Source organism: Brassica napus, chromosome A9 (assembly GCF_020379485.1).
Source record: "Brassica napus cultivar Da-Ae chromosome A9, Da-Ae, whole genome shotgun sequence".
NCBI lineage: Eukaryota > Viridiplantae > Streptophyta > Magnoliopsida > Brassicales > Brassicaceae > Brassica > Brassica napus.
Window position 1 is genome coordinate 19,936,550 of NC_063442.1, and position 19,842 is coordinate 19,956,391.

At 37.3% G+C, this 19,842-nt stretch overlaps 7 protein-coding genes across 7 annotated transcripts; 1 reads left to right on the plus strand and 6 right to left on the minus strand.

The window, feature by feature from the left end:
* Positions 1–409: 409 nt before the first annotated feature.
* Positions 410–1,783, minus strand: LOC106422084 (serine/threonine-protein phosphatase 2A activator). The gene is given in 5 exon segments (XM_013862911.3): positions 410–1,072; positions 1,074–1,147; positions 1,149–1,428; positions 1,430–1,537; positions 1,539–1,783. Coding segments are annotated over 5 exon segments (1,260 nt in total). The 5' UTR covers positions 1,769–1,783; the 3' UTR covers positions 410–504.
* Positions 1,784–4,030: 2,247 nt separating this feature from the next.
* Positions 4,031–5,524, plus strand: LOC125578126. Its single transcript, XM_048740422.1, has one exon. The coding sequence runs from the start codon at positions 4,031–4,033 to the stop codon at positions 5,522–5,524; it is 1,494 nt and encodes a 497-aa protein (XP_048596379.1).
* Positions 5,525–7,865: 2,341 nt separating this feature from the next.
* LOC106393190 lies at positions 7,866–11,412 on the minus strand. Its single transcript, XM_048740897.1, has 10 exons — positions 10,987–11,412; positions 10,807–10,905; positions 10,276–10,725; positions 10,145–10,201; positions 9,994–10,074; positions 9,863–9,919; positions 9,554–9,771; positions 9,386–9,467; positions 8,866–9,253; positions 7,866–8,624 (listed from the first exon to the last, which is right to left on the minus strand). Exons 1-10 carry the CDS (start codon positions 11,074–11,076, stop codon positions 8,347–8,349), a joined length of 1,800 nt encoding a protein of 599 aa, XP_048596854.1. The 5' UTR covers positions 11,077–11,412; the 3' UTR covers positions 7,866–8,346.
* On the minus strand, positions 11,282–12,794 carry LOC111200680. Its single transcript, XM_022691938.2, has 3 exons — positions 11,919–12,794; positions 11,422–11,835; positions 11,282–11,320 (listed from the first exon to the last, which is right to left on the minus strand). The coding sequence occupies exons 1-3, from the start codon at positions 12,792–12,794 to the stop codon at positions 11,282–11,284; spliced, it is 1,329 nt and encodes a 442-aa protein (XP_022547659.2).
* Positions 11,647–17,095, minus strand: LOC125578374. The gene is made up of 10 exons (XM_048740896.1): positions 16,779–17,095; positions 16,578–16,712; positions 16,411–16,479; positions 16,231–16,317; positions 15,794–16,153; positions 15,282–15,710; positions 14,893–15,146; positions 14,724–14,805; positions 14,216–14,600; positions 11,647–14,119 (listed from the first exon to the last, which is right to left on the minus strand). Exons 2-10 carry the CDS (start codon positions 16,653–16,655, stop codon positions 13,854–13,856), a joined length of 2,010 nt encoding a protein of 669 aa, XP_048596853.1. The 5' UTR covers positions 16,656–16,712; positions 16,779–17,095; the 3' UTR covers positions 11,647–13,853.
* A 155-nt stretch (positions 17,096–17,250) lies between these two features.
* Positions 17,251–17,821, minus strand: LOC106393192. Its single transcript, XM_048740898.1, has 4 exons — positions 17,708–17,821; positions 17,575–17,622; positions 17,429–17,497; positions 17,251–17,340 (listed from the first exon to the last, which is right to left on the minus strand). The coding sequence occupies exons 1-4, from the start codon at positions 17,819–17,821 to the stop codon at positions 17,251–17,253; spliced, it is 321 nt and encodes a 106-aa protein (XP_048596855.1).
* LOC111198388 lies at positions 17,744–19,299 on the minus strand. Its single transcript, XM_022691936.2, has 2 exons — positions 18,439–19,299; positions 17,744–18,350 (listed from the first exon to the last, which is right to left on the minus strand). Exons 1-2 carry the CDS (start codon positions 19,288–19,290, stop codon positions 17,856–17,858), a joined length of 1,347 nt encoding a protein of 448 aa, XP_022547657.2. The 5' UTR covers positions 19,291–19,299; the 3' UTR covers positions 17,744–17,855.
* Between the last annotated feature and the right edge of the window lie 543 nt (positions 19,300–19,842).

A 19,842-nucleotide genomic window follows, 5' to 3' on the forward strand; every position in this document is an offset into this window, starting at 1 on the left:
CAAAGGATACACAATACGAAAGATAGTATAAGCTATTAAAGGTTCCTATCTATCTCATCTAGCTATCCGATACATGCAAAAGCAAAAACGTTTCTTTATTACATTATAAGCTATCTCTCCAAGTAGAAATCGACGTCCCTGCTCCAATGTATTATGCTAAAGTAATTCACTCCTCCCTGTTTTAATCAATTAAATTAATTACATTCCAAGAACCTAATGACTCAATTAGAGAAGTTAGGTATGACTCTGAGTGGCAAAGAACAAGCCGTCTCAGTTAAGTTCATGTCTGATAATGTCAAGCGTCAATAGATAATGTAACTTAATAATCTGTAAACTACAAGTTTCTCTAACTAACAGGTTTGTAACTGTCAAGAATTTACTGCTTCCCATCAAACATATTGATACAAAAGACGGCCAAACTATCTCTCCTTTAGTTCAAGATATATCAATCAGTTCCGTGATACAAAACCCAATCTACAAACCACATTACACAGCCAGAGGTTACTATGCTTTAAGACGAGATAAAACGAAAGAAGAGTCATACCATTTGATAAGCCAGCCAAAGAGGAAATGCTGCATAATGGGAACCTTCTCGAGCACATCAACTTTGTACATCTTAAGCAAGCCGCTATTCACTTTCTTCCAGTTGGGTACACCGCTTAGATCATCAAGCAACGGGGAGTGCTCAGGAAACAACCCTTTCTTCACCGTCTTCACAAACCCAATACAAGACAAGTACATATACTCACTAGAGAAATTGTCCAAGATATCATCATCGTTATGAATGGATTTGGGCTTCATATACTTATGATCAATCAACTGAGAGCTCCCAAATATAAAGGGCAAGAAATGGTAATCATCAAGTCCCCATACTCCAAGAGAACCAGCAGGCTCTGAGCAATAAACCATCTGCAAATTTCGCATCCATTCAAGATACTTCACAAAAACCCTAGCCACAACAGCATGGTAATCTTCTTCCTTGATGATCCCCATCTCCGCTAAGCAATACAGCCACGCAGCGAAGTTCGTCTCGTGCCCTGTTCCGTAATCGATTCTGCTTGCGTTTCCGAAGCTCGATCGTGGATTCTTTGAACTCATTGGGGAGAAACTCATGGATAAGTGATTCGCCTTTCTCAGCGAGGCGATACGTGCCATGACCTAAACGAGATGTTACTGTATCAAGAGGACATTTGAACAGGAGGGATCTCGTCGATCCATCGCAACAAGGTCTCGAGAATTGAGACTATGGTGGTGGCGACGGTGGGTGAAACATGGCAAGGATCTGAGATTTTGTGTCCGTGGATCGATTCCGATAGAGAGACTACGAATCCTAACAAGTTCTTGAAAGAGGCTGATTCCTGGAAGCGGCGAATATCATCTGGGGAGTGGATTCTCTTGACGGGACATTGGAATTGATACGGCGGAGACTTGCTCGGCCTGAGGAATGGGAGAGAGGATGATCGCCTGAGAGTTGTGGGGGAGATTGATAGTCGGAGCTCGGATCGGGCGGTAGTTTGGTGGCGGTGACATATCGGGTAATTGTTGGTCCGCCGCAGTTATTACAAGAACCAGGGTGAGGATAAGCGGAGGACCGTGGTTCGGAGGGAGATTTTCCCGGCGTGTGTTGGTCCTTCGGTGGCTCAAAGGTGAGAGAAAATTTGGTCAGAAAGGCAAAGCTATTGTGTTTCCATAAATATAAAGAGATTTCTCTAGACAATGAATAGGCTGGAATACCTCTAAATATCTGTTTTGGAGCGATTTGCACCATAAATATGGAAAGACTAGGGCAAATCCCCCCTACGACCATGCGAATAAACAAAATAATAATACAAATTTATTTAAAATCTTTAATTTATTTTAATAGAAAATATCATGTTCATAATTGTTTTACAACTATTTTATCTATATATTTTAAAATTCATTTTAGAAATTATTATTTTATGTATATCAATTATTATGGTTAAAATTGTTTGATGTATAATATTCAACCTTACATTATGCCGCGATTAACTATATTTCATAACATAATGTTAAAATTTAATGGGCTATTTTTATTTTGGTAATGTGGATATTTTGATATGTTTATTTTATTTACATTATCTAGTTTTATATCTAGTATTAGTGATATCTTTGGATGCAATAATCTATTTCTTTTTTTTTAATTTTACAGCTTAACAATTGTTTTTATATTAATGTGGTTTGTTTAAATTTCTACCAACCAAATGTTTTCATATTTTCTCATTTTACTTGGTCTAATTTATTAGTATTAATTGTGTTTATTTGATTAACAAAAATACAACCTCGTTATCTTATGAGAAAATGACACAAAGAATACTAAACCAAGTTTTCCTCCCCAAATTAGCACTCAGGATCAGAAGTCACAAAAATAGGTTTCATTAAAGGGGCAATTTACCCTTATGCCCTCTTCTTTAACTAATTTAAAAAACAAATTTGAAATTAATTGTCGCCGTCCTCGTTTCATCGCTTCTTCTTCTCCTCATCGCTGTCTTTCGTCGTCGTCTCTCCGTCGTTGTCGTCGTCGTCTCTCCGTCGTCGTCTCTCCGTCGTCGTCTCTCCGTCGTTGTCGTCGTCGTCTCTCCGTCGTCGTCGTCGTCGTCTCTCCGTCGTCGTCTTCGCCTCTCCATTGATCCGTCGTCGTCGTCTCTCCGTTTATTTATCGTCGTCGTCGTCGTTTCTCAATTGATCTGTCGTTTCTACGTCTATTCATCTCATTCTCTCTCTCGTGTGTCTGATTTGATTAAGGTTTGAATCATTTCATTTTGTTATACATTATCTAGGTTTTGTTATATATTATTCATTTGTTGATAAATTGAAGTTGATTTTGTAGAACAATGGAAGTTTTGTGCATCTGTGGACAATGGATCTCAAAAGAATCTCTCCAGTGGGAGTTTCTTGTTGATTTGAAGAGGAATGCATCAATCATTTCCATAGAAGAAGATCTACTGTATGAAGATTTGATGAAGATTGTCTCTGAAGATTTTAGTGTTAAAGAGGAAGAAATCAGTTTGAGTTATGGTTTTTCATTGGATATGAAATGTATTATTGAAAGTTTCCCCCCACTCTCGATAGGTAATACTCGTCAGCTCAGAACTTTCATTTCCAAGACTAGAGCATTTGATGGAACCTGTCGTTTGTGTGTTAAGGTTTGTATGATTTTTTTCTTACTTAGACTTTTCAGGATATGCTTCGTAACCAAGTATTATGCCTTACAGAACTACTTGACTTTTGCAGGTTAGTACTGATCCAGCTAGCTGTAACACTCAAGCTTCTGATACATTTGCTTCTACTGTTCCATTGAATGCCAATCCAGCGCTTCTTTCTACTGTGCAGAGTGAAAAACAGGTACATTGTCCTTAATTCCTTTTTTCTGTTTGTGTTTGCATGATATGCTTCATAATCAAGTATTATGCCTTACAGAACTACTTGACTTTTGCAGAGTCTTCTATATGAAGGTGTTTCTACAGTTCCTCTGAATGCTCTTCCGGATTTTAGTACTGATTCAGCTAGCTGTAACATTCAAGCTTCTGATACATTTGTTTCTACTGTTCCATTGAATGCCAATCCAGTGATTCTTTCTACTGTGCAGAGTGAAAAACAGGTACATTGTCCTTAATTCTCTTTTTCTGTTTGTGTTTGCATGATATGCTTCATAATCAAGTATTATGCCTTACAGAACTACTTGACTTTTGCAGAGTCTTTTATATGAAGGTGTTTCTACAGTTCCTCTGAATGCTCTTCCGGATTTTAGCCCTGTCCATATTGGACTTTCACCAAACACGAGAGTAGCTGGCGATATTAAGGTGAATAGCTATTTTAAGACAAAGAGAGAGTTGATGTTGAGGATGAAGAAATAGGCTTTAGAGTGGAAGTTTGAGTACAAGACTGTCTCTTCTAACAAGTCAAGAGTGCTTTTGAGTTGTGTTGATGAAAATTGCACGTGGAGGATGCGTGCTATCAAGCTACCTGTTTCAGATTTTTTCGTTGTTAAAAAGTATGTTCATGAGCATACATGCGATACAACACACAGGAAAGCCAACCACAGACAAGCATCTGCAAAGTTGTTGGGTTCTTTGATTTCCAGCAATTATGGAGAAAAAAGGAAGGTCTCAAACCGAAACAGATCATTGAACAGGTCAGGATGCTGCATGGTGTTCACATCAATTACAAACAAGCTTGGAGAGTGAGAGAAGAAGCTCAGATTTTGGTTAGAGGGACTCCTGAAGACAGCTATTACAATTTGTCTAGGTGGTTGTATAAAATCACAGAAACAAACCCTGGTTCCTTGACTTATCAACATGTTGATGCTGCAGGAAAGTTCAAGTATGCATTTGTGGCTTTTGGTCCATCGATAAGGGGATTCTCATTGATGAGGAGAGTTATTGCAGTAGATGGTACATTTCTGAAGGGAAAATTCAATGGGACTTTATTGGCAGCTTGTGCTCAAGATGGGAATTATCATCTATATCCTCTCGCCTTTGCAGTGGTTGACGCAGAAAACGGCGCCTCTTGGAAATGGTTCTTTAGAGGTTTGAGCCAGAAGATCCCGGACGCTTCGGATCTTGTTTTTGTATCAGACAGGGCTAACTCCATTTCTTCAGCGTTGGAGGATGTATATCCCTTATCTCACCATGGAATTTGCAGGATCCATCTGCTCCGCAACATCACTCCTACATATGCGAAGACTGGGTTGCTACCTCTGGTGGAAAGCGCTGCTGATGCCTATACGTGTCACGAGTTCTGGTTAATCTTCAAGGACATAAAGGATAAATGTCCTGAATTGGCTAAGTATCTGGAAGAGTCTGATTTTAGGAAGTGGGCACGAAGCTATGCGCCTGCGAACAGGTATAATATCATGACTACCAACATTGCAGAGTCTCTCAATTCTATGTTGAAGATGCCTCGTGAGTTGCCCATTATCTCTCTCCTTGAAACTATCAGATTGACGATGACCACTTGGTTTTTTGAGCGACGCGAAGCGGCTGCGAAACATAAGCACCTGGTTACTCCAAAAGTTGTGCAGAAATTGGTATCTAGGTTAGGGGCCGCAATGTTGTTGAATGTGTATCAAGTTGATCGAAGCGAGTTTGAGGTGAAGGATGAAACAATGAAGTTTGTTGTTGACTTGGAGAAGCGGCATTGCACATGTAATGTTTTCGACATTGACAAGATCCCCTGCATCCATGCCATCGCTGCTGCTAAGCATATCAAGAGAGATGAAAACCGTTTTGTTGATGCTTCTCACTTGACAGAAACGTGGGCTAAAGCTTATGCTGAAAGCATACATCCTGGTGGAGAGTTGTCAACGTCCACCTATCCAGAGAATATTGATGAACTGTCTTGCCCACCTCCAGCTACCAAAAAGAAAAGTGGACGCCCTCCTACAAAGAGAAAGAGATCCGTTGGCGAGTTTGGGGTTCCTGGATCTAAATCTCAGTCCCACAAGTGCAGCAGATGTGGCACAGGAGGGCACAACAAGATCACATGCCAGAGGCCTATAGGATGAAGTTCTACATTTTTACATTTTTATCGATTATTATTTGGATGTTGGCTATTTGATGGTTACATGATATGCACAAGACCATATACATTTTTTCTTTTGGAACCCTATCCTGAATAAGTATGATTTCTTCCAACTTTTGTAATATACAACATTATCTTTTGATCTCATTTCAATTTTTAGTTTAAACTTCTTTGCTAGAAAAAAACACAGTAATATTCAACTATTCTGGAATCCCATCCAGAAATACCGAGTTCCTTTCCAAGGTTTATAATACAACATTTTCTGTTAAGAATAATTATGTGGAAAAGTGGCACAGATGATTCTCCTCGGTCTAGCGGCTAAAACACCTATCTGTCGAAATTGTAACGCTTGACTCGACCCGGGTTCGATTTCCCTACTAATCAGAGTTTTTAAAAAAAATTTAAGTTGAATAAAAATAAAAGAAATATATTACTTTACTTACAACATGTAATGACTGAAATTAACTTGGCCTAGTGGCTACTACACCTTAACTCCCTCTTTCCTCCTAGTCATCTTCAGGTTCGAATCCTATGAGATGTGTATATATATTTTTTTTTCCTCCAAAATTTGCAAATCACATTATCAAATTTTCCAAATGTGTAGATATTAATCCTTAGTTTTGATCTCATTTCATTTTTTTCTAGTTTAAGAAAGAAGCACACTAATATTCATGTATATTATTCATGCATACTCTGGAAGCCCATCCTGAACTATCAAAGATCTTTCCAATGTATTATACTATAAATTGTATGGCTAAATTCAATTATGTGGAAGCAACTAACAGATGATTCTCCTCAGCCTAGCGGCTAAACCACGAAACCTATGATACCGAAACATTTGTTCGACCCTAGTTCGACTCTCCTACGAGTAATGGTTGATTTTTTTTTTTTGTTCAAACATATATCTCAGGAATCGAAGAGTCTCTTCCAAACGACATCATGTAACTCAGTAACCGAAGAGTTTCTTTTCGTCAAGATTGGCTGTTATATGATTGGTTATTTCAGTAACTGACTTCAATAATCAAAGAGTTCCACAATAATCAAGAGTTTATTTTAACTGACTTCAATAATCGAAGAGTTCCTTTTAGTTCTATAAATATAAGGGACGATATCAGACCTTTTATTCACTCACTTCATTTCGTCTGATTTATCCTTTTGCAATACAAGTTAGTTTTCGATTTTTCTCATTTTCCATTCAATTCATGAACTTTTTTCTATTTCTATTTTATCGTAACATCTTAGTTTCGATTTTGTTGCAGGACAAAGTTTCAATGGAAGGAAGTTCAAAGAAGATGATGAAGCGTCCCATAGAGGAGGTTTACGGATGTGATGCCGCCGAAGGTTTCAATAAGGGGAAGAAGGAAACTGTGGTACATTACAGGGCTCTTCTTCGTTTGTCCAACGAATACAGGCTATCTGAGAATGATTGGAATCTGGCATCCAGCAAAGCAAATTCAATTGCTGTCCAAATCGAGTTGCTTGAAGATATTATCAAAGCTGATGGAAAATTTGATTTAACTGCTGAGTTGGAGAAACTCAAAGAAGAGCACTCGGAAGCGGAAGGAATGCTTGCTGATGTGAAGGTCAAAGTCCCTGATTGGGATAAACTTGGCGAAAGTTGGCTGTGTCATGAGTAATTTCATGTTATCATCTTCTCTTTTTATGTTTTTAAGGACCACATTATGTTTGATTTTCAGTTTTTATTTTAAATGAATAAGTACTTTTGTTTCTCTTGTGTTGTTTCTTCAATTAACAACCTAAATAAAAAACTTGTTCAATGTTTTTCACTATTTTGTAATGGTTTGGCCTAGTGTTCTTGTAACTTGGTTATCTGATTTGCTTATTTGTTTTTGGAAAGCCATCCTGAATACATAAAATGATATCCAGATTATATAAATCTATCGTCTGTGAATAAATAAGTTCACATTTACTCTGTTATCGAATATCCACCGTAGCCTAGTGGCAAGCCCTTCTACTCTTAGTGTACCCTTATCACACAATAAGCCGTGTTCGATCCCCGTTGTGTATACTCACATTTTTTTCTGTTTTTAATTAAATATTCAAAAGTTATTTTCGTTTTATTATAGCTTTTGGCAAGTATAACACCCTTGGTACAACGGCTGCACACTTTGATTCATCTTTCGAGAGTTCACGAGTTCAATCAACATCAGATCACATTCTTTTTAATTTTTTTTTTGTAAACTTTAAAGGAATTTGTTTTTGGAAAGCTATCCTGAATACTAAAATGATATCCAGATTATATAAATCTATCGTCTGTGAATAAATAAGTTCACATTTACTCTGTTATAGAATATCCACCGTAGCCTAGTGGCAAGCCCTTCTACTCTTAGTGTACCCTTATCACACAATAAGCCGTGTTCGATCCCCGTTGTGTATACTTACACTTTTTTCTGTTTTTAATTAAATATTCAAAAGTTATTTTCGTTTTATTATAGCTTTTGGCAAGTATAACACCCTTGGCACAGCGGCTGCACACTTTGATTCATCTTTCGAGAGTTCACGAGTTCAATCTTCGGATCACATTCTTTTTCATTTTTTTTTGTAAACTTTAAAGGGATTTGCTAGGCTTTGGTGCATTTTGCTTTCTCACTCTTTTTCTGGAAACTCATCCTAAAAGTACCATAAGCATTTGACAATTCATCAATACATCCTAAAAAATTTTCAATAACAATCTAAATGAAAAAAACGTTAGGGACAATTCATTACAAACTTAAACTTAAACGTTAGGGATAATTAATATCAAAGTAGAAAAACAGAGTAGAAAACAGAACAAATATGACATTTTCACTTCCTTTGACCTTCCTGGAAATCTTTATCCATAAACTGGTCGAAGATCTCACAACATAGCTTGCTTCGTAAGTCCATCGCAGTTTCATCATTTATATTAGCCATGCTCTTCAATCCCAGTGACCTGCATTCCAGCATCTTCACAACAAAAATACCACAGTTGTATGGAAATTTTGTCTTTGGAAGCCCTTCTGCAAACTTAACTTCAAATGGACTGATATCTTCGAAATTAACCTCTTCACCAAGAAGTTCCATCTTTATGGCACTAATCAACACTGTCATAAATACCCAAAATTATACAATAAATCAATCACCAACAGACAACAAAATGAATATGTAAAAATGCATCACAAGCACAAGCAGCAAGTGACAAACTTTTATTTTCTAAATTAGCTAAAATTCTTTTTTCAGGATACGCATACTTTCACAATCCTATCCATTATCAATGTAACAATATAAATTAAACTGATTTTTCTACACTGAATGATAAAATTAATAAATCACAAGAGTTTTTACCTGCCAGTTCTTGGATTTGATTAAGAGCACGTTTGATATTTGCTTTTGGAAGACCACAATGGAAGAGTGTGATTGTGTTGTCCATCAATTGTATCTCCACCCCAATATAGTGATAGCTCAACTTATCTTCAATGACACCATATATAACATCAACATCTTCCAGCCATACCTTCTTTGGATGTATTAAACCTTTCACAAGTTCGCCTACACAGCCCTCCAATAACGTTTGTTTTTTCTTATGTGGCTTCCTGACAGATTCATAAGCGTACCCAACCACTTCTAAGAATTTGACTGGTACAAAGCATGCTGCTGGAAGATTGTTGTTGCGGAACCAAGCACCTTGCTCAACCCTCTTACAATTTAGCATTTCAAATGCAACATTTATGTGCTGCCAATGTAACAATATAGTTAGAAACTTCATATAGAACTGCTATAACATGGACATCTAGCATAGCTCAACTCAACCTCTTCCTAAACATATGACACAATCAAATAGAAGACAGAACAGAGTGTTGATTACCTCTTTGTTGAGATTGTTTTCTGCATCGTCCATTTTTTGAAAGAACTCTTTTTCAATTTCTTTTCCATTGATATAAAACGGTCTGTAGTTGATAAAATTAACTAGTATCAATCGAAACTTTTACAAAATAAATTAGGAATATTTATGCGAGGACAAAAAGTTGCTTACACACGATATATGCCCCGTAGATCCATCCAGTGTGCAAGCCTTGAAAACCGAGGAAATTCAGGTGTCACAAATGGATCAATTGGAAGGATTACCTCAGGTGTTACAGGTATAGGAGGGTTTCTAGGTCGTATTGGCCTCTTCTCTTCTCGCTGTAGAAAAGGAAGCAAATCTACTGGCTGAGCATTTGCTTTCTTCTTCTTACCAACATCAGGCTTCCCCTTTAATTAAAAATAAAGACAAAAATTCAGGATCGTTTTTATCTTTATACTTGAATGCCTTCCTAATATGAAGTAAAAATATTTTTTATACCTTTTTTGCATGATCGTCTTGACTTGGTTTCACACTCTTACCCTGCTTTACTTCCATCTGTGAAACAAAACCGATATATCAAACTATTGACCTGAACTTCAATTCAAGTGGATCTTATTCATTTTTATTACCTCTTTTGCCATTTTCCCAACACCATCTTCTGATGGACCAGCTGCTTCATTTTTCTTACAAGCGACAGCCTTCGCCTTCCCCTTTTTGAATGACAAAAATTCAGATACATTTATATCTTAATTCCTAGTATGATGTATAAATATTTCATACCTTTTTATCACCATCTCCTTCACTTGGATTCACACTCTGCGTCTGCTCTTCTTCCATCTGAAAATCAATACCGAGATATTAAACAAATGACATTATTTTTCAATTCAAGTGATCCAAGGCATTTGTTTTACCTTTTTTGTCATCTCCCAAACACCATCTACCCATTTTCTTGGTTTTCGCATCTCAGAATGGTGGAAGTAAATTTGTTCTTTAGAATTGTTCAAAGAGACAAAACACGAGCCATCAAACAAAATGACTTTAACTTTTCCAGCGCACCAGGCACCATTGTCGAACGCCTCCACGTCCTGCATTAGCTCATAACTTTTCTTCGCTCCAGATCTCTCAGGTGGTGGTTGAGGACGTATTCTGTCAATTGATACACGTGTCTCAACACTCCTTTTCCTCTTCTTTTCGTCCAGAGACGGGACGGAGTACTCAACTTTCACCATCTCAACCCCATCAACCAAATATGTTGCCAACACATTTCCTGGATACCATTTATGACAAGTATTGTCATCTTGTGATGAAATCTCCACATTTGCTCCGATCTCAAAGGGATTTTGAACTCTGCTTTCTACATCCTGTGATGGTTTAGATTCAAGGATATCCAGTCATTTTGATAGTTGCTGTATATTTATTAAAGGTTTTAATGAAAGTAATACCTTATTTTGCTCTGTTAAAAGATTTCTGCGAGCTCGGGTATTTGGCTGTGTGTCGGAAATGTTTGGTGAAATGATCTCATTCATAAGCTCGTGAGTCTCCTGAATTCAGGAATGGTTGAATGAACACGTACAAGGGCTTCCAAAAATTACTTGAAAAGTCCAATTTTTTAAAGAAGGTACCTGCTGCGTCTGAATTGGAGTAAGGACTGGAGTCTCAATATTCTGTTGAGCTATTGGAGAACCAGGTGTCTCTTTCGTGATCTCATTCATAGGCTCTCGTGTATCCTGAAGTCAGGAATGGGATTATGAACACGTACAAGAACTTCCAAAAATTAATTTAAGTACAACCAAATTCATAATTTTATAAATACCAACAGTTTTCAAAATTATACTTGCCTCATTGTTAAGTTGTTCATCTGCTTGATCTGCATTGGCTTCACCTTGTCTGGAAGCCGTCTCATGAAATGGAGTTGTGTCAGTCTGTGCAAGTACAACAAAAATTAGGAAGGCAATCCTAAATATGTATAACATCTTCCAAAATTACTTGACAACTCAAAAAAAAAACTGAATCAAGAACTAGATAAACATTAATTTTAATTTCCGAAAAAAAGTTACCTCATTGTTTGGAGTTTCATATGAAGTAACTCTTTGTAGTTTCTCTAGTTTTGTCACACGTTCTTTAATCTGTTTCCTGTCTTTTTCAATCAAACACAAACGATCGTTCATGATCCTTAAATTATCTCCCACCATCTCGCTGATTCTGTTGATCTTTGATTCCAAAGACTCCTCCTGATACGAAGAAGAAGCTTGACTCATCCCTCCATTCCCAAACAGTAAAGATGCTCTTCTTATTTGTTCATTAGCACCGTATAGGTCTACTGACATGTTTCGCCAATCTCTAATTTTAAACTTATAACCTCTCTTGGATAAATCGGCCATGTCATCCAGATCTTTATTAGCTTCGTCTTCCATGCAAACATCAGCTTCTGGATCATTAGAAATAGGAGGTAGGATGCATGTGACCTTAAGCTGAAACCATAAAAATAATTAGCTTTTAAATGGAGAATCATAAGGCAAAACAGAAACAAGAAAAAAATAATGTAAAAACTTACATGATCTTTGATTTCAATTAGGAGAACATCTATCAGCTGTGGAGAAGCTATTTGAAGGTACTTCTCACACAAAAATATTGGGGTAGACGGTTGAACGCTCAGAATAGGAACAACTTGACTGAATGCATACTGTAGCAAAGGTACTGACTCAAGTATCCATATAAGAAATGCCATAGGGAATCCTTGCAAATCATAATTGTTTTTGTCGAGGCTTTTGTCGACAGCTCTCTGAAGTGATTTTAACAGCAAATTATAAGCTGTTCTCCCCCATGGGTATGTCATCAAGACATCCATATCCTGCGCTATTTTCACATAATCCAAAGTAAAAGTTGTGCCACCGTCGAGAAGGCTCTTCTGTAGTAGTATGCTCTCAATCAGGAGGAGCATTGCAAGGCAGAATCTCTCATCAGAAGCATCTTCTCTTGTGTTTCTGAGCTGCTTCTCCACGTCCTTTACTGTATGAGTACGCCCTTTTAGGAAGTCCCACTTAAATTTCTCGGTTTCCTCTCGTGGTTCTCTTGCTTCACCACTACATTTCAAACCAGTCACCATGTGGAATTCTCTTATAGAGAACCTCATTGGCTGAGCACCAAAATGGAACCATGCTTCGTGTCTCTTCACTGTCTTGATGCTTTTGGTGAGAACTGCGTGCACTATCTTAGCTGATAATTTCAAAGACCTCTCTCCAAGCTTGATCACCGGTCCCAAAAACGTCCCTCTTATTCTGTTGAACTCATCATTTCCTAGAATTTCCTTAACAGTTTTGATATAAGCAACTATCGAGTGTTGGTTTATCGATATCGTCTTCTCTGGCTCTGATCCAATCGGATACCTCAGCTCAGGCAGTGCTAGTCTTAATGGTAATGGATCTCCCATCTTGTTTCTATCCTGCGTAAACAAGAAAAATTTTATTTGTCTAAATTAATTAAAATCCAATTTTCAGGAAGGGTTTCCTGAAACAATACAAATCCTTCCTGAAGTCTATACACATGCTTTCACATGAACTAGAATTCTACCAATCATATTAGGTTAAAACGAGCAAGTCTATACACAAGCAAAAACCAGGAGACCAATCTCTCAGAAAGAAAACACACATAAGGTTGAATCTGCAACATACCTTAAAGAGATAGAGCTCTAGAAATGGTTTTTCTCGGAGAATAGAGAGAGCTCGCGTAAAAGATCGAGAGAGAGAGAGTTCTGGAGATGGGTTTTCGTCGGAGATCGAGAGATATGGAGATGAGAGAGAGATTCGAGAGGCGGAGACGAGTGAGATTCGAGAAGTTTGAAACGGCGAGAGTGTTGAGACGGCAAGAGTTTTGTCTTTTTTCAATCGAAATGTATTGTTTTGGAAACCTATCCTATATTAATTGGTTTAAGTATGCTTATGTAATATTCTTTAACAGATGATTCTCCTCAGACCAGCGGTTAAACCAAGGCATTTCATAACTCAAAAGTCTCTCTATCCCCGGGTTCGATATGTGGTGGATTCAAAATCAATTTTAATTTTTTTTTGTGTTACAGTTTGGAGTTAAATAAAATTAAATGTAATCCATTAACAGATGATTCTTCTTGGCCTAGTGGCTAAACTCCCACACTATCCAAATACGCAAACTCTCTCCCTCTGGGTTCGATCCTTTGTGGTTCTAAATTTTTGTTGTCTGTAAACATCACAATTTTAAGCTTACCATATACATGTCCAATCCTTAGTATATAATCTCATTTCATTCTTTTTTACATTTGAAACACTTAACTTTTTTTCTGGAAACCCATCCAGAAACATTATTTTAACCTTCCAAGATATATGATACCCAAAAAAAATACTTGATATCCTTCCAATCTTTCTTATGTAACCAGACGCCAACAACATAACAAAATAAACAGTCATAACTAAAACCGAGTCTTAACTAAAACAAAAAATGTTTTCATGCATCATTCTCATTTCCCAAAGCTCTCATCCACAAATTGGTTGAAGATCTCACAAGACAAGGTTCTCCTTAGCTCCAATGCATTGTCATCATTAATCTTTGTCATGTCTCCTATCTTCAATGACTGGCACTCCAGAATCTTGACAAGAAATATCCCACAGTTGAAAGGATGTTTTGTCTTGGGTAAACCTTGTGCCTGCTCAATCTCAAATGGAATCATCTTCACTTTATCTACCTCATCACCAGAAGATTCCACCAGCAGATTAGAAATCAACACTGTCATATTTAAAAATCAATATCAAGATAGAATCAGTTGAATATTTCAAACCAAGAAACAGTTGAATACATCAAATACAAATTGTTTATACATACCTGCCAACTTTTTCACTTGAGGAATATCAATGCTGTTGCTTTCCTTTTGAAAACAATCATATACTGTGATTCTTTTCTTCTTCAAATGAATTTCCATCCCAATCCAGACATTGCTTTTTTTTCCAAGAGTAATCCCATACACAACATCAACATCTTCTCCCCATGTCTTCTCTGGATATACCTTCCCTCTCACAGTATCTTTAAATAAATCGTTGAAAATCTTTTTACCTTTGACCTTTTCTTTCTTGTAAGCCAAATCATCAGAGAGCAAGCAATGCAAGAACTCCATAGGTAGGAAGCACGCCTTTGGAATCTTGTAGTTGTGGAACCAAGCAGCATTCTCATTTCTTCTGCAATTTAGCATTGCAAAGGCTCCATCAATGTGCTGCAAAAAAAAAGGCAAACATTATCTAATTTGTTACTATATAATTCCTGAAACTAAACAAATCCTTCCTGAATTTTTTTTTAAAAAAAAAGCTCAAGGCAAGAACATATGTAAACAAATTACCTCTTTCTTAAGGTCCTTTTTTGCATTTTCCATGCTTTGAAAGAAAGATTTCCTTATCTTATTATCATTGATTGATAGGGACCTGCAGTCGATTAAAGATTCAAAGGAATTACCAAACCTCTTATACATAAATATAAGAATATATAGACAAGGACAGAAACATGCTTACGTTTCATGCATGCCGGGCTTTAATGTCATCCAATTTTGAAGCCTTGAAAGCTTATGTTCCGCAGGAGTTGAAAACGGATCAACTGCAGGTATAATCTCAGGTATTACAGTTAAAGCCGGATTTCTGTCAGACTTGAATGGAGTTTTTGTGTCTCTAGATCGTTTAGGCACCCTCTCGCTCCTTCTTAGGAAAACATTATCCATTCCTGAATTTTGTGATGAGGCAGCAGCTTTCCTTTTCTTATCAGGCTTCACCTTTAATCAAACAATAGACACCAAGCAAAATATTATCAAATTTGTTGCAATCGGAATTTCTGGAAACCATTCCTGAAACTAAAATGTATGTATATCAAACAATTCACGTGAAGTATAATTCTAGTTATGATTTACCTTATCTGCCATCTTCCAGACTCCATCTTTCCATTCTCTATGAATTCGCAAATCTGAATGTTTGAATAGAATAGTTTCCATAGAAGTATAGAGACACACCGAGTATGTGTTATCACCAAGTACCATGCTAATTTGTCCGCTGCTCCAGCCATTGTTGTAAAAGGCTTCTACCTTATCCATCATCTCAAAGGATTTTTGGTCACTAGTTGGTGTTGCAGGACGTATTTTGTCAGCCGTGATAGTATCCTGAAGTTTCTGAAGTCTATGTTGGTCTGTGAAGAGTGTCGTGTACTCAACTGTCAGCTCCTCTAGTCCTTCACACAGTTTAAGATCAACAACCTTTCCTGGATACCATATTTCGTCATCAGTAGACAAAATCTCAACCTCTGCGCCTATTTGAAAGTGAGCTAGAAGCCTGCTTACTTCAACCTATTAAAAATGAAGATTCAGTAACATCAGCGGTTTTAAATTGTTAGAATAATAATTAAAGATCAAATATACTCGATGCATACCTCGTTTGTTTCTGAAAAATCTATAGCACTTGTCTGAAGATGCTCTGTTTGCTGAGTAATAGGCGGCATCTTCGAAACATATGTGGAAACTAGCTCAGTAGTAGGTTCTGTAGTATCCTTGAGATTTTCTTCTGCTTGATTCTGCTCTGATGGTGTCTCATCGGATTGATCTCCCTCACTTGTCTGAAGGTGCTGTGTTTGCGGAGTAAGAGGCTGTGTCTTCGAAACATCTGTGGAAACTAGCTCAGTAGTAGGTTCTGTAGTATCCTTGAGATATTCTTCTGCTTGATTCTTTCTGCTTGATTGTGTATGCTCTCCTTCACTTGTAGAAAAATATTGGGTCGCAGTTTCTGTCTCACTCTATAAGACAAAAGTAAATGGTAAGAGTTAGTTGAATAGAAAAATATTACATAAACATTTTAAATATTTCTTCTTACCAAAGCATTCTTATTTTCTTCAATAACTAGTGCAATTAGTGAAGACAATGGAGAGGAAGGTGTGTGATGCACAGCATGTGTATCCTCCTGTAATAACAGTAAAATAAAAGAGGTAGTTATGAAGAAGTTTCTACAATTTAAAATTCAAGTTGTACTTATGAAAGACATTTCTATGCTTACCTTTTTATTGTTTGCTGAAATGATCTCAGTCAATGGCTGTGTAGCCTCATACGTTTCCTCTGTTACCGTCTGCAAAAAAAACAAAAAAAAGTCAGGTAGGGGATCAAAAACACGTACAAAAGCTTTCAAACATTACTTGAAATCTCCAAGATTTTTTGAACATTTACCTGCTGTTTCTGAATTGGAGTAAAAACTTGAGCCTCAATACTCTTTGGAGATATTGGAGAAGAAGGTGTCTCATTCATTTCCAGTGTTTCTTTTTGCAAAACTTGAGTCTGAGCAGCAGGTGACTCAATCACAATCTGCAAAAAATATCAGGAAAGGCCATCATGAATACATTCAATTATAATTTCTAGAGTAAATATTACCTCATCATCTGGTTTTCCTTCTTCTTGATTAGTTTTGGGTGGCGTTTCATCAGTAGAGGTTTGTGTTTCCCTCTGCCAAAAATTAGAAAGGTCTATATATGTAAATCACCCAAAACTAATTGTAAACTCCAACTGTCATTGAGCATATACCTCTTTTGTCAGATTAGGAGTAAAAACTTGAGTATCAAGGGCAGGCGTGTCATCCGATGGCTCTCTCTCAATCTGTAAAAATTATCACGAAGTCAATCCAGAGTACGTTCTAAAGCTTCCAAACATTAACTTAAAAATCCAAGATTTTTTTTTGACCATGTACCTGTTGAGTCTGACTTGGAGTATAAACGGGAGTTTCAATACTCTTTGGAGCTATTGGAGTAGACGTTTCTGTTTCTTTCTGTCAAAAATCAGAAAAGCCTTTATATGTAAAAAAAAATCACCCAAAACTAATTTGTAAACTCCAACTGTGAAAACAATATCATTGAGCATATACCTCTTTTGTCAGATTAGGAGAGAATACTTGAGTATCAAGGGCAGGAGTTTCATCATCTGATTCATTCATTGTCTCCTGCAAAAATCAAGAATGCATTCAAGAATATGTACAAAAGCTTCCAAATATTACTTCAAAACTCAACAATATTTTATTGGTTACATACCTCATGTGTCAAATTAGGCTGTTGAGACATTGGAGATAAAGGCGTCTCACTCGATGGTTGCGTGTAATCCTGCAAAAATCAGGAAGGCATTCAGGATTTTGTACAAGAATTTCCAAATATTTTCTTAAAAATTTTTGAGCATATACCTCATTTTGTTGAGACTTTGGAGATGCAGCTGATTCAATCATTGTCTCCTGCAAAAATCAGGAATGCATTCAAGAAGTACAAAAGCTTTCCAAATATTACTTCAAAACTCAACAATATTTATTGGTTACATACCTCATGTGTCAAATTAGGCTGTTGAGACATTGGAGATAAAGGTGTCTCACTCGATGGTTGCGTGTGAGACATTGGAGATAAAGGTGTCTCACTCGATGGTTGCGTGTGAGACATTGGAGATAAAGGTGTCCCACTGGATCGCTGTTTGTCAAATATTAGGAAGGCATTCAAGAATATGTACAAGATCTTCCAAAAAATACTTGAAAATGCAAATGTAAAAGAAGATGTTTTGAGAATTTACCTTTTGTGTCACGTTAGTGGGAAAAACATTGTTGTTTCCTTCCAACTCTGACACACGAGCTCTAAGATGTATGTTTTCTTCTTCCAGTAATGACATTCGATCCTTCATGCTCTTCAGATTCTCCTCCATTACCGTGATGATCCTGTTCACTTTTTCATTTACTGAATCCTCATCAATCGGAGTAGAAGCTTGGCCAGTCTCCTTATTTGCCATCATTTGAATAAGAGCATCCAATGTGTCAAATGTGTCTACACACCTATTTTCCCAGTCATCGGCTGTAATCTTGTACCCTTTCTTTGTTACATCTTTCACTGTTTCCAGCTCGTCACTATATTTGTCTTCAATGGAGATATCATCTTCTGGATCATGAGGAATAGAAGGTAGTATGCAATGGACCTTCAGCTGAGAGTATTTAAAAAAAGACCAATGAGAAACATATTAAAAAGAAGAAGCCAAATAAACTGAGAAACATATACTTGGAAAAGCTTACCTTTGTATCAGCTTCAACCTGTAAAACCCTATCAAGTGATGGATTCTCTACCTCAGTGTATTTTTCACACAAGTAAGTCGGCCCAGGAACCTCAACTGTTGGTACACACTTACTGAACTTATTCCTTAGCAAAGGAATCGACTCTAGTATCCAAAGAAGGAATACTAGAGGATAACCTTGCAACTCAAATTTGGATTTATTCTCCAAATGATTCGCGACAGCGTTTTGAATTGACTTCAGGAGCACAATGTAAGCCTCTTTTCCCCATGGATATGTCATATCCTGTGCATTTTTCGCATATTCCAAAGGAAAACTCCCTCCTTTGCTCTTCCGCAATAATATGCTCTCTACCAGGATGAGCATTGCGAGGCATACTCTCTCCTCAGAAGCATCTTCTCTTGTGTTTCTGAGCTGGTCCACCACGTCACTTAACTTATGACTACGCCCCTTTAGCAATTCCCAATTAAATCTCTCGGTTTCCCTTCGTGGTCCTTCTAATGCACCACTACATTTCAAGCCTGTCATCATATGAAATTCTCTTATAGAGAACCTCATTGGCTGCGCACCGAAATGGAACCAGGCTTCATTCTCCTTGACAGAAACGATGCTTCTAGTGAGAATGGCGTAGACTATCTTTGCTGATAACTTCAATCCTCTCTCACTGAGCTTCATTACAGGTCCCAGAAATGATCCTCGGACTCTTATCATCTCATCTGGTTTTAGGATGCTTTTGACAATAGAGATATAATCTGAACCAGAGTATTGGTTGATTGCTGACTTTTCCTTTGGCTGTGAACCAATAGGATACTTCAGCTCTGGCAGTGCTAGTTTTAGAGGTACTGAATCTCCCATCTTGTTTCTATCCTGCGTAAACAAGAAAAAAAAAATCCAATTTTCTGGAAGGGTTTCCTGAAACAATACAAATCCTTCCTGAAGTCTATACAAATCCTTCCTGAAGTCTACCAATCATATTACGTTAAAACGAGCAAGTCTATACACAAGCAAAAACCAGGAGACCAATCTCTCAGAAAGAAAACACACATAAGGTTGAATCTGCAACATACCTCAAAGAGATGAATTACGCTCCAACAACTTTGTGTTCCCACAATTCAAAAGTCTTTCATTTGCTTCGCTGGTTAATAAGAAAGAGTAACAAACAAATCAAAATCAAAACGCAAGCTTCCCAAATTTTAATTCAAAAACCCTAATTTTAAAAAGTTACCGATTTTGAGAGTAGAGAGTGTGACGCTGATGATTAGATAGCCGGAGAAGATGATTAGCGAGCCGGAGAAGATGATTAGCGAGCCGGAGAAGATGATTAGCGAGCCGGAGAAGATGATTAGCGAGCCGAAGAAGATGACTAGCGATCCGGAGAAGATGATTCCCGAGCCGGAGACGACGATT

Excerpts from the sequence above, each read along its gene's own strand:
- LOC125578126 (XM_048740422.1), top strand. The coding sequence starts at position 4,031 with ATGCGATACAACACACAGGAAAGCCAACCACAGACAAGCATCTGCAAA.
- LOC106393190 (XM_048740897.1), bottom strand. The coding sequence starts at position 11,076 with ATGAATGAGATCACGAAAGAGACACCTGGTTCTCCAATAGCTCAACAG. Across the intron at positions 9,254-9,385 it reads AAAACAATCTCAACAAAGAG|CACATAAATGTTGCATTTGA; the intron begins GTAATCAACACT and ends TTACATTGGCAG. Across the intron at positions 8,625-8,865 it reads TCAAATCCAAGAACTGGCAG|TGTTGATTAGTGCCATAAAG; the intron begins GTAAAAACTCTT and ends TATTTATGACAG.
- LOC111200680 (XM_022691938.2), bottom strand. The coding sequence starts at position 12,794 with ATGGGAGATCCATTACCATTAAGACTAGCACTGCCTGAGCTGAGGTAT. Across the intron at positions 11,836-11,918 it reads TAATTGAAATCAAAGATCAT|CTTAAGGTCACATGCATCCT; the intron begins GTAAGTTTTTAC and ends TTATGGTTTCAG. Across the intron at positions 11,321-11,421 it reads ATGAAACTCCAAACAATGAG|GATTGCCTTCCTAATTTTTG; the intron begins GTAACTTTTTTT and ends ATACATATTTAG.
- LOC125578374 (XM_048740896.1), bottom strand. The coding sequence starts at position 16,655 with ATGAATGAGACACCTTCTTCTCCAATATCTCCAAAGAGTATTGAGGCT. Across the intron at positions 16,154-16,230 it reads AAGAAAATAAGAATGCTTTG|AGTGAGACAGAAACTGCGAC; the intron begins GTAAGAAGAAAT and ends TTTGTCTTATAG. Across the intron at positions 14,120-14,215 it reads TCAAGTGAAAAAGTTGGCAG|TGTTGATTTCTAATCTGCTG; the intron begins GTATGTATAAAC and ends TAAATATGACAG.
- LOC106393192 (XM_048740898.1), bottom strand. The coding sequence starts at position 17,821 with ATGTCTCACACGCAACCATCGAGTGAGACACCTTTATCTCCAATGTCT. Across the intron at positions 17,498-17,574 it reads CAAAGTCTCAACAAAATGAG|GATTACACGCAACCATCGAG; the intron begins GTATATGCTCAA and ends TGATTTTTGCAG. Across the intron at positions 17,341-17,428 it reads AGCCTAATTTGACACATGAG|GAGACAATGAATGAATCAGA; the intron begins GTATGTAACCAA and ends TGATTTTTGCAG.
- LOC111198388 (XM_022691936.2), bottom strand. The coding sequence starts at position 19,290 with ATGGGAGATTCAGTACCTCTAAAACTAGCACTGCCAGAGCTGAAGTAT. Across the intron at positions 18,351-18,438 it reads AGGTTGAAGCTGATACAAAG|CTGAAGGTCCATTGCATACT; the intron begins GTAAGCTTTTCC and ends AAATACTCTCAG.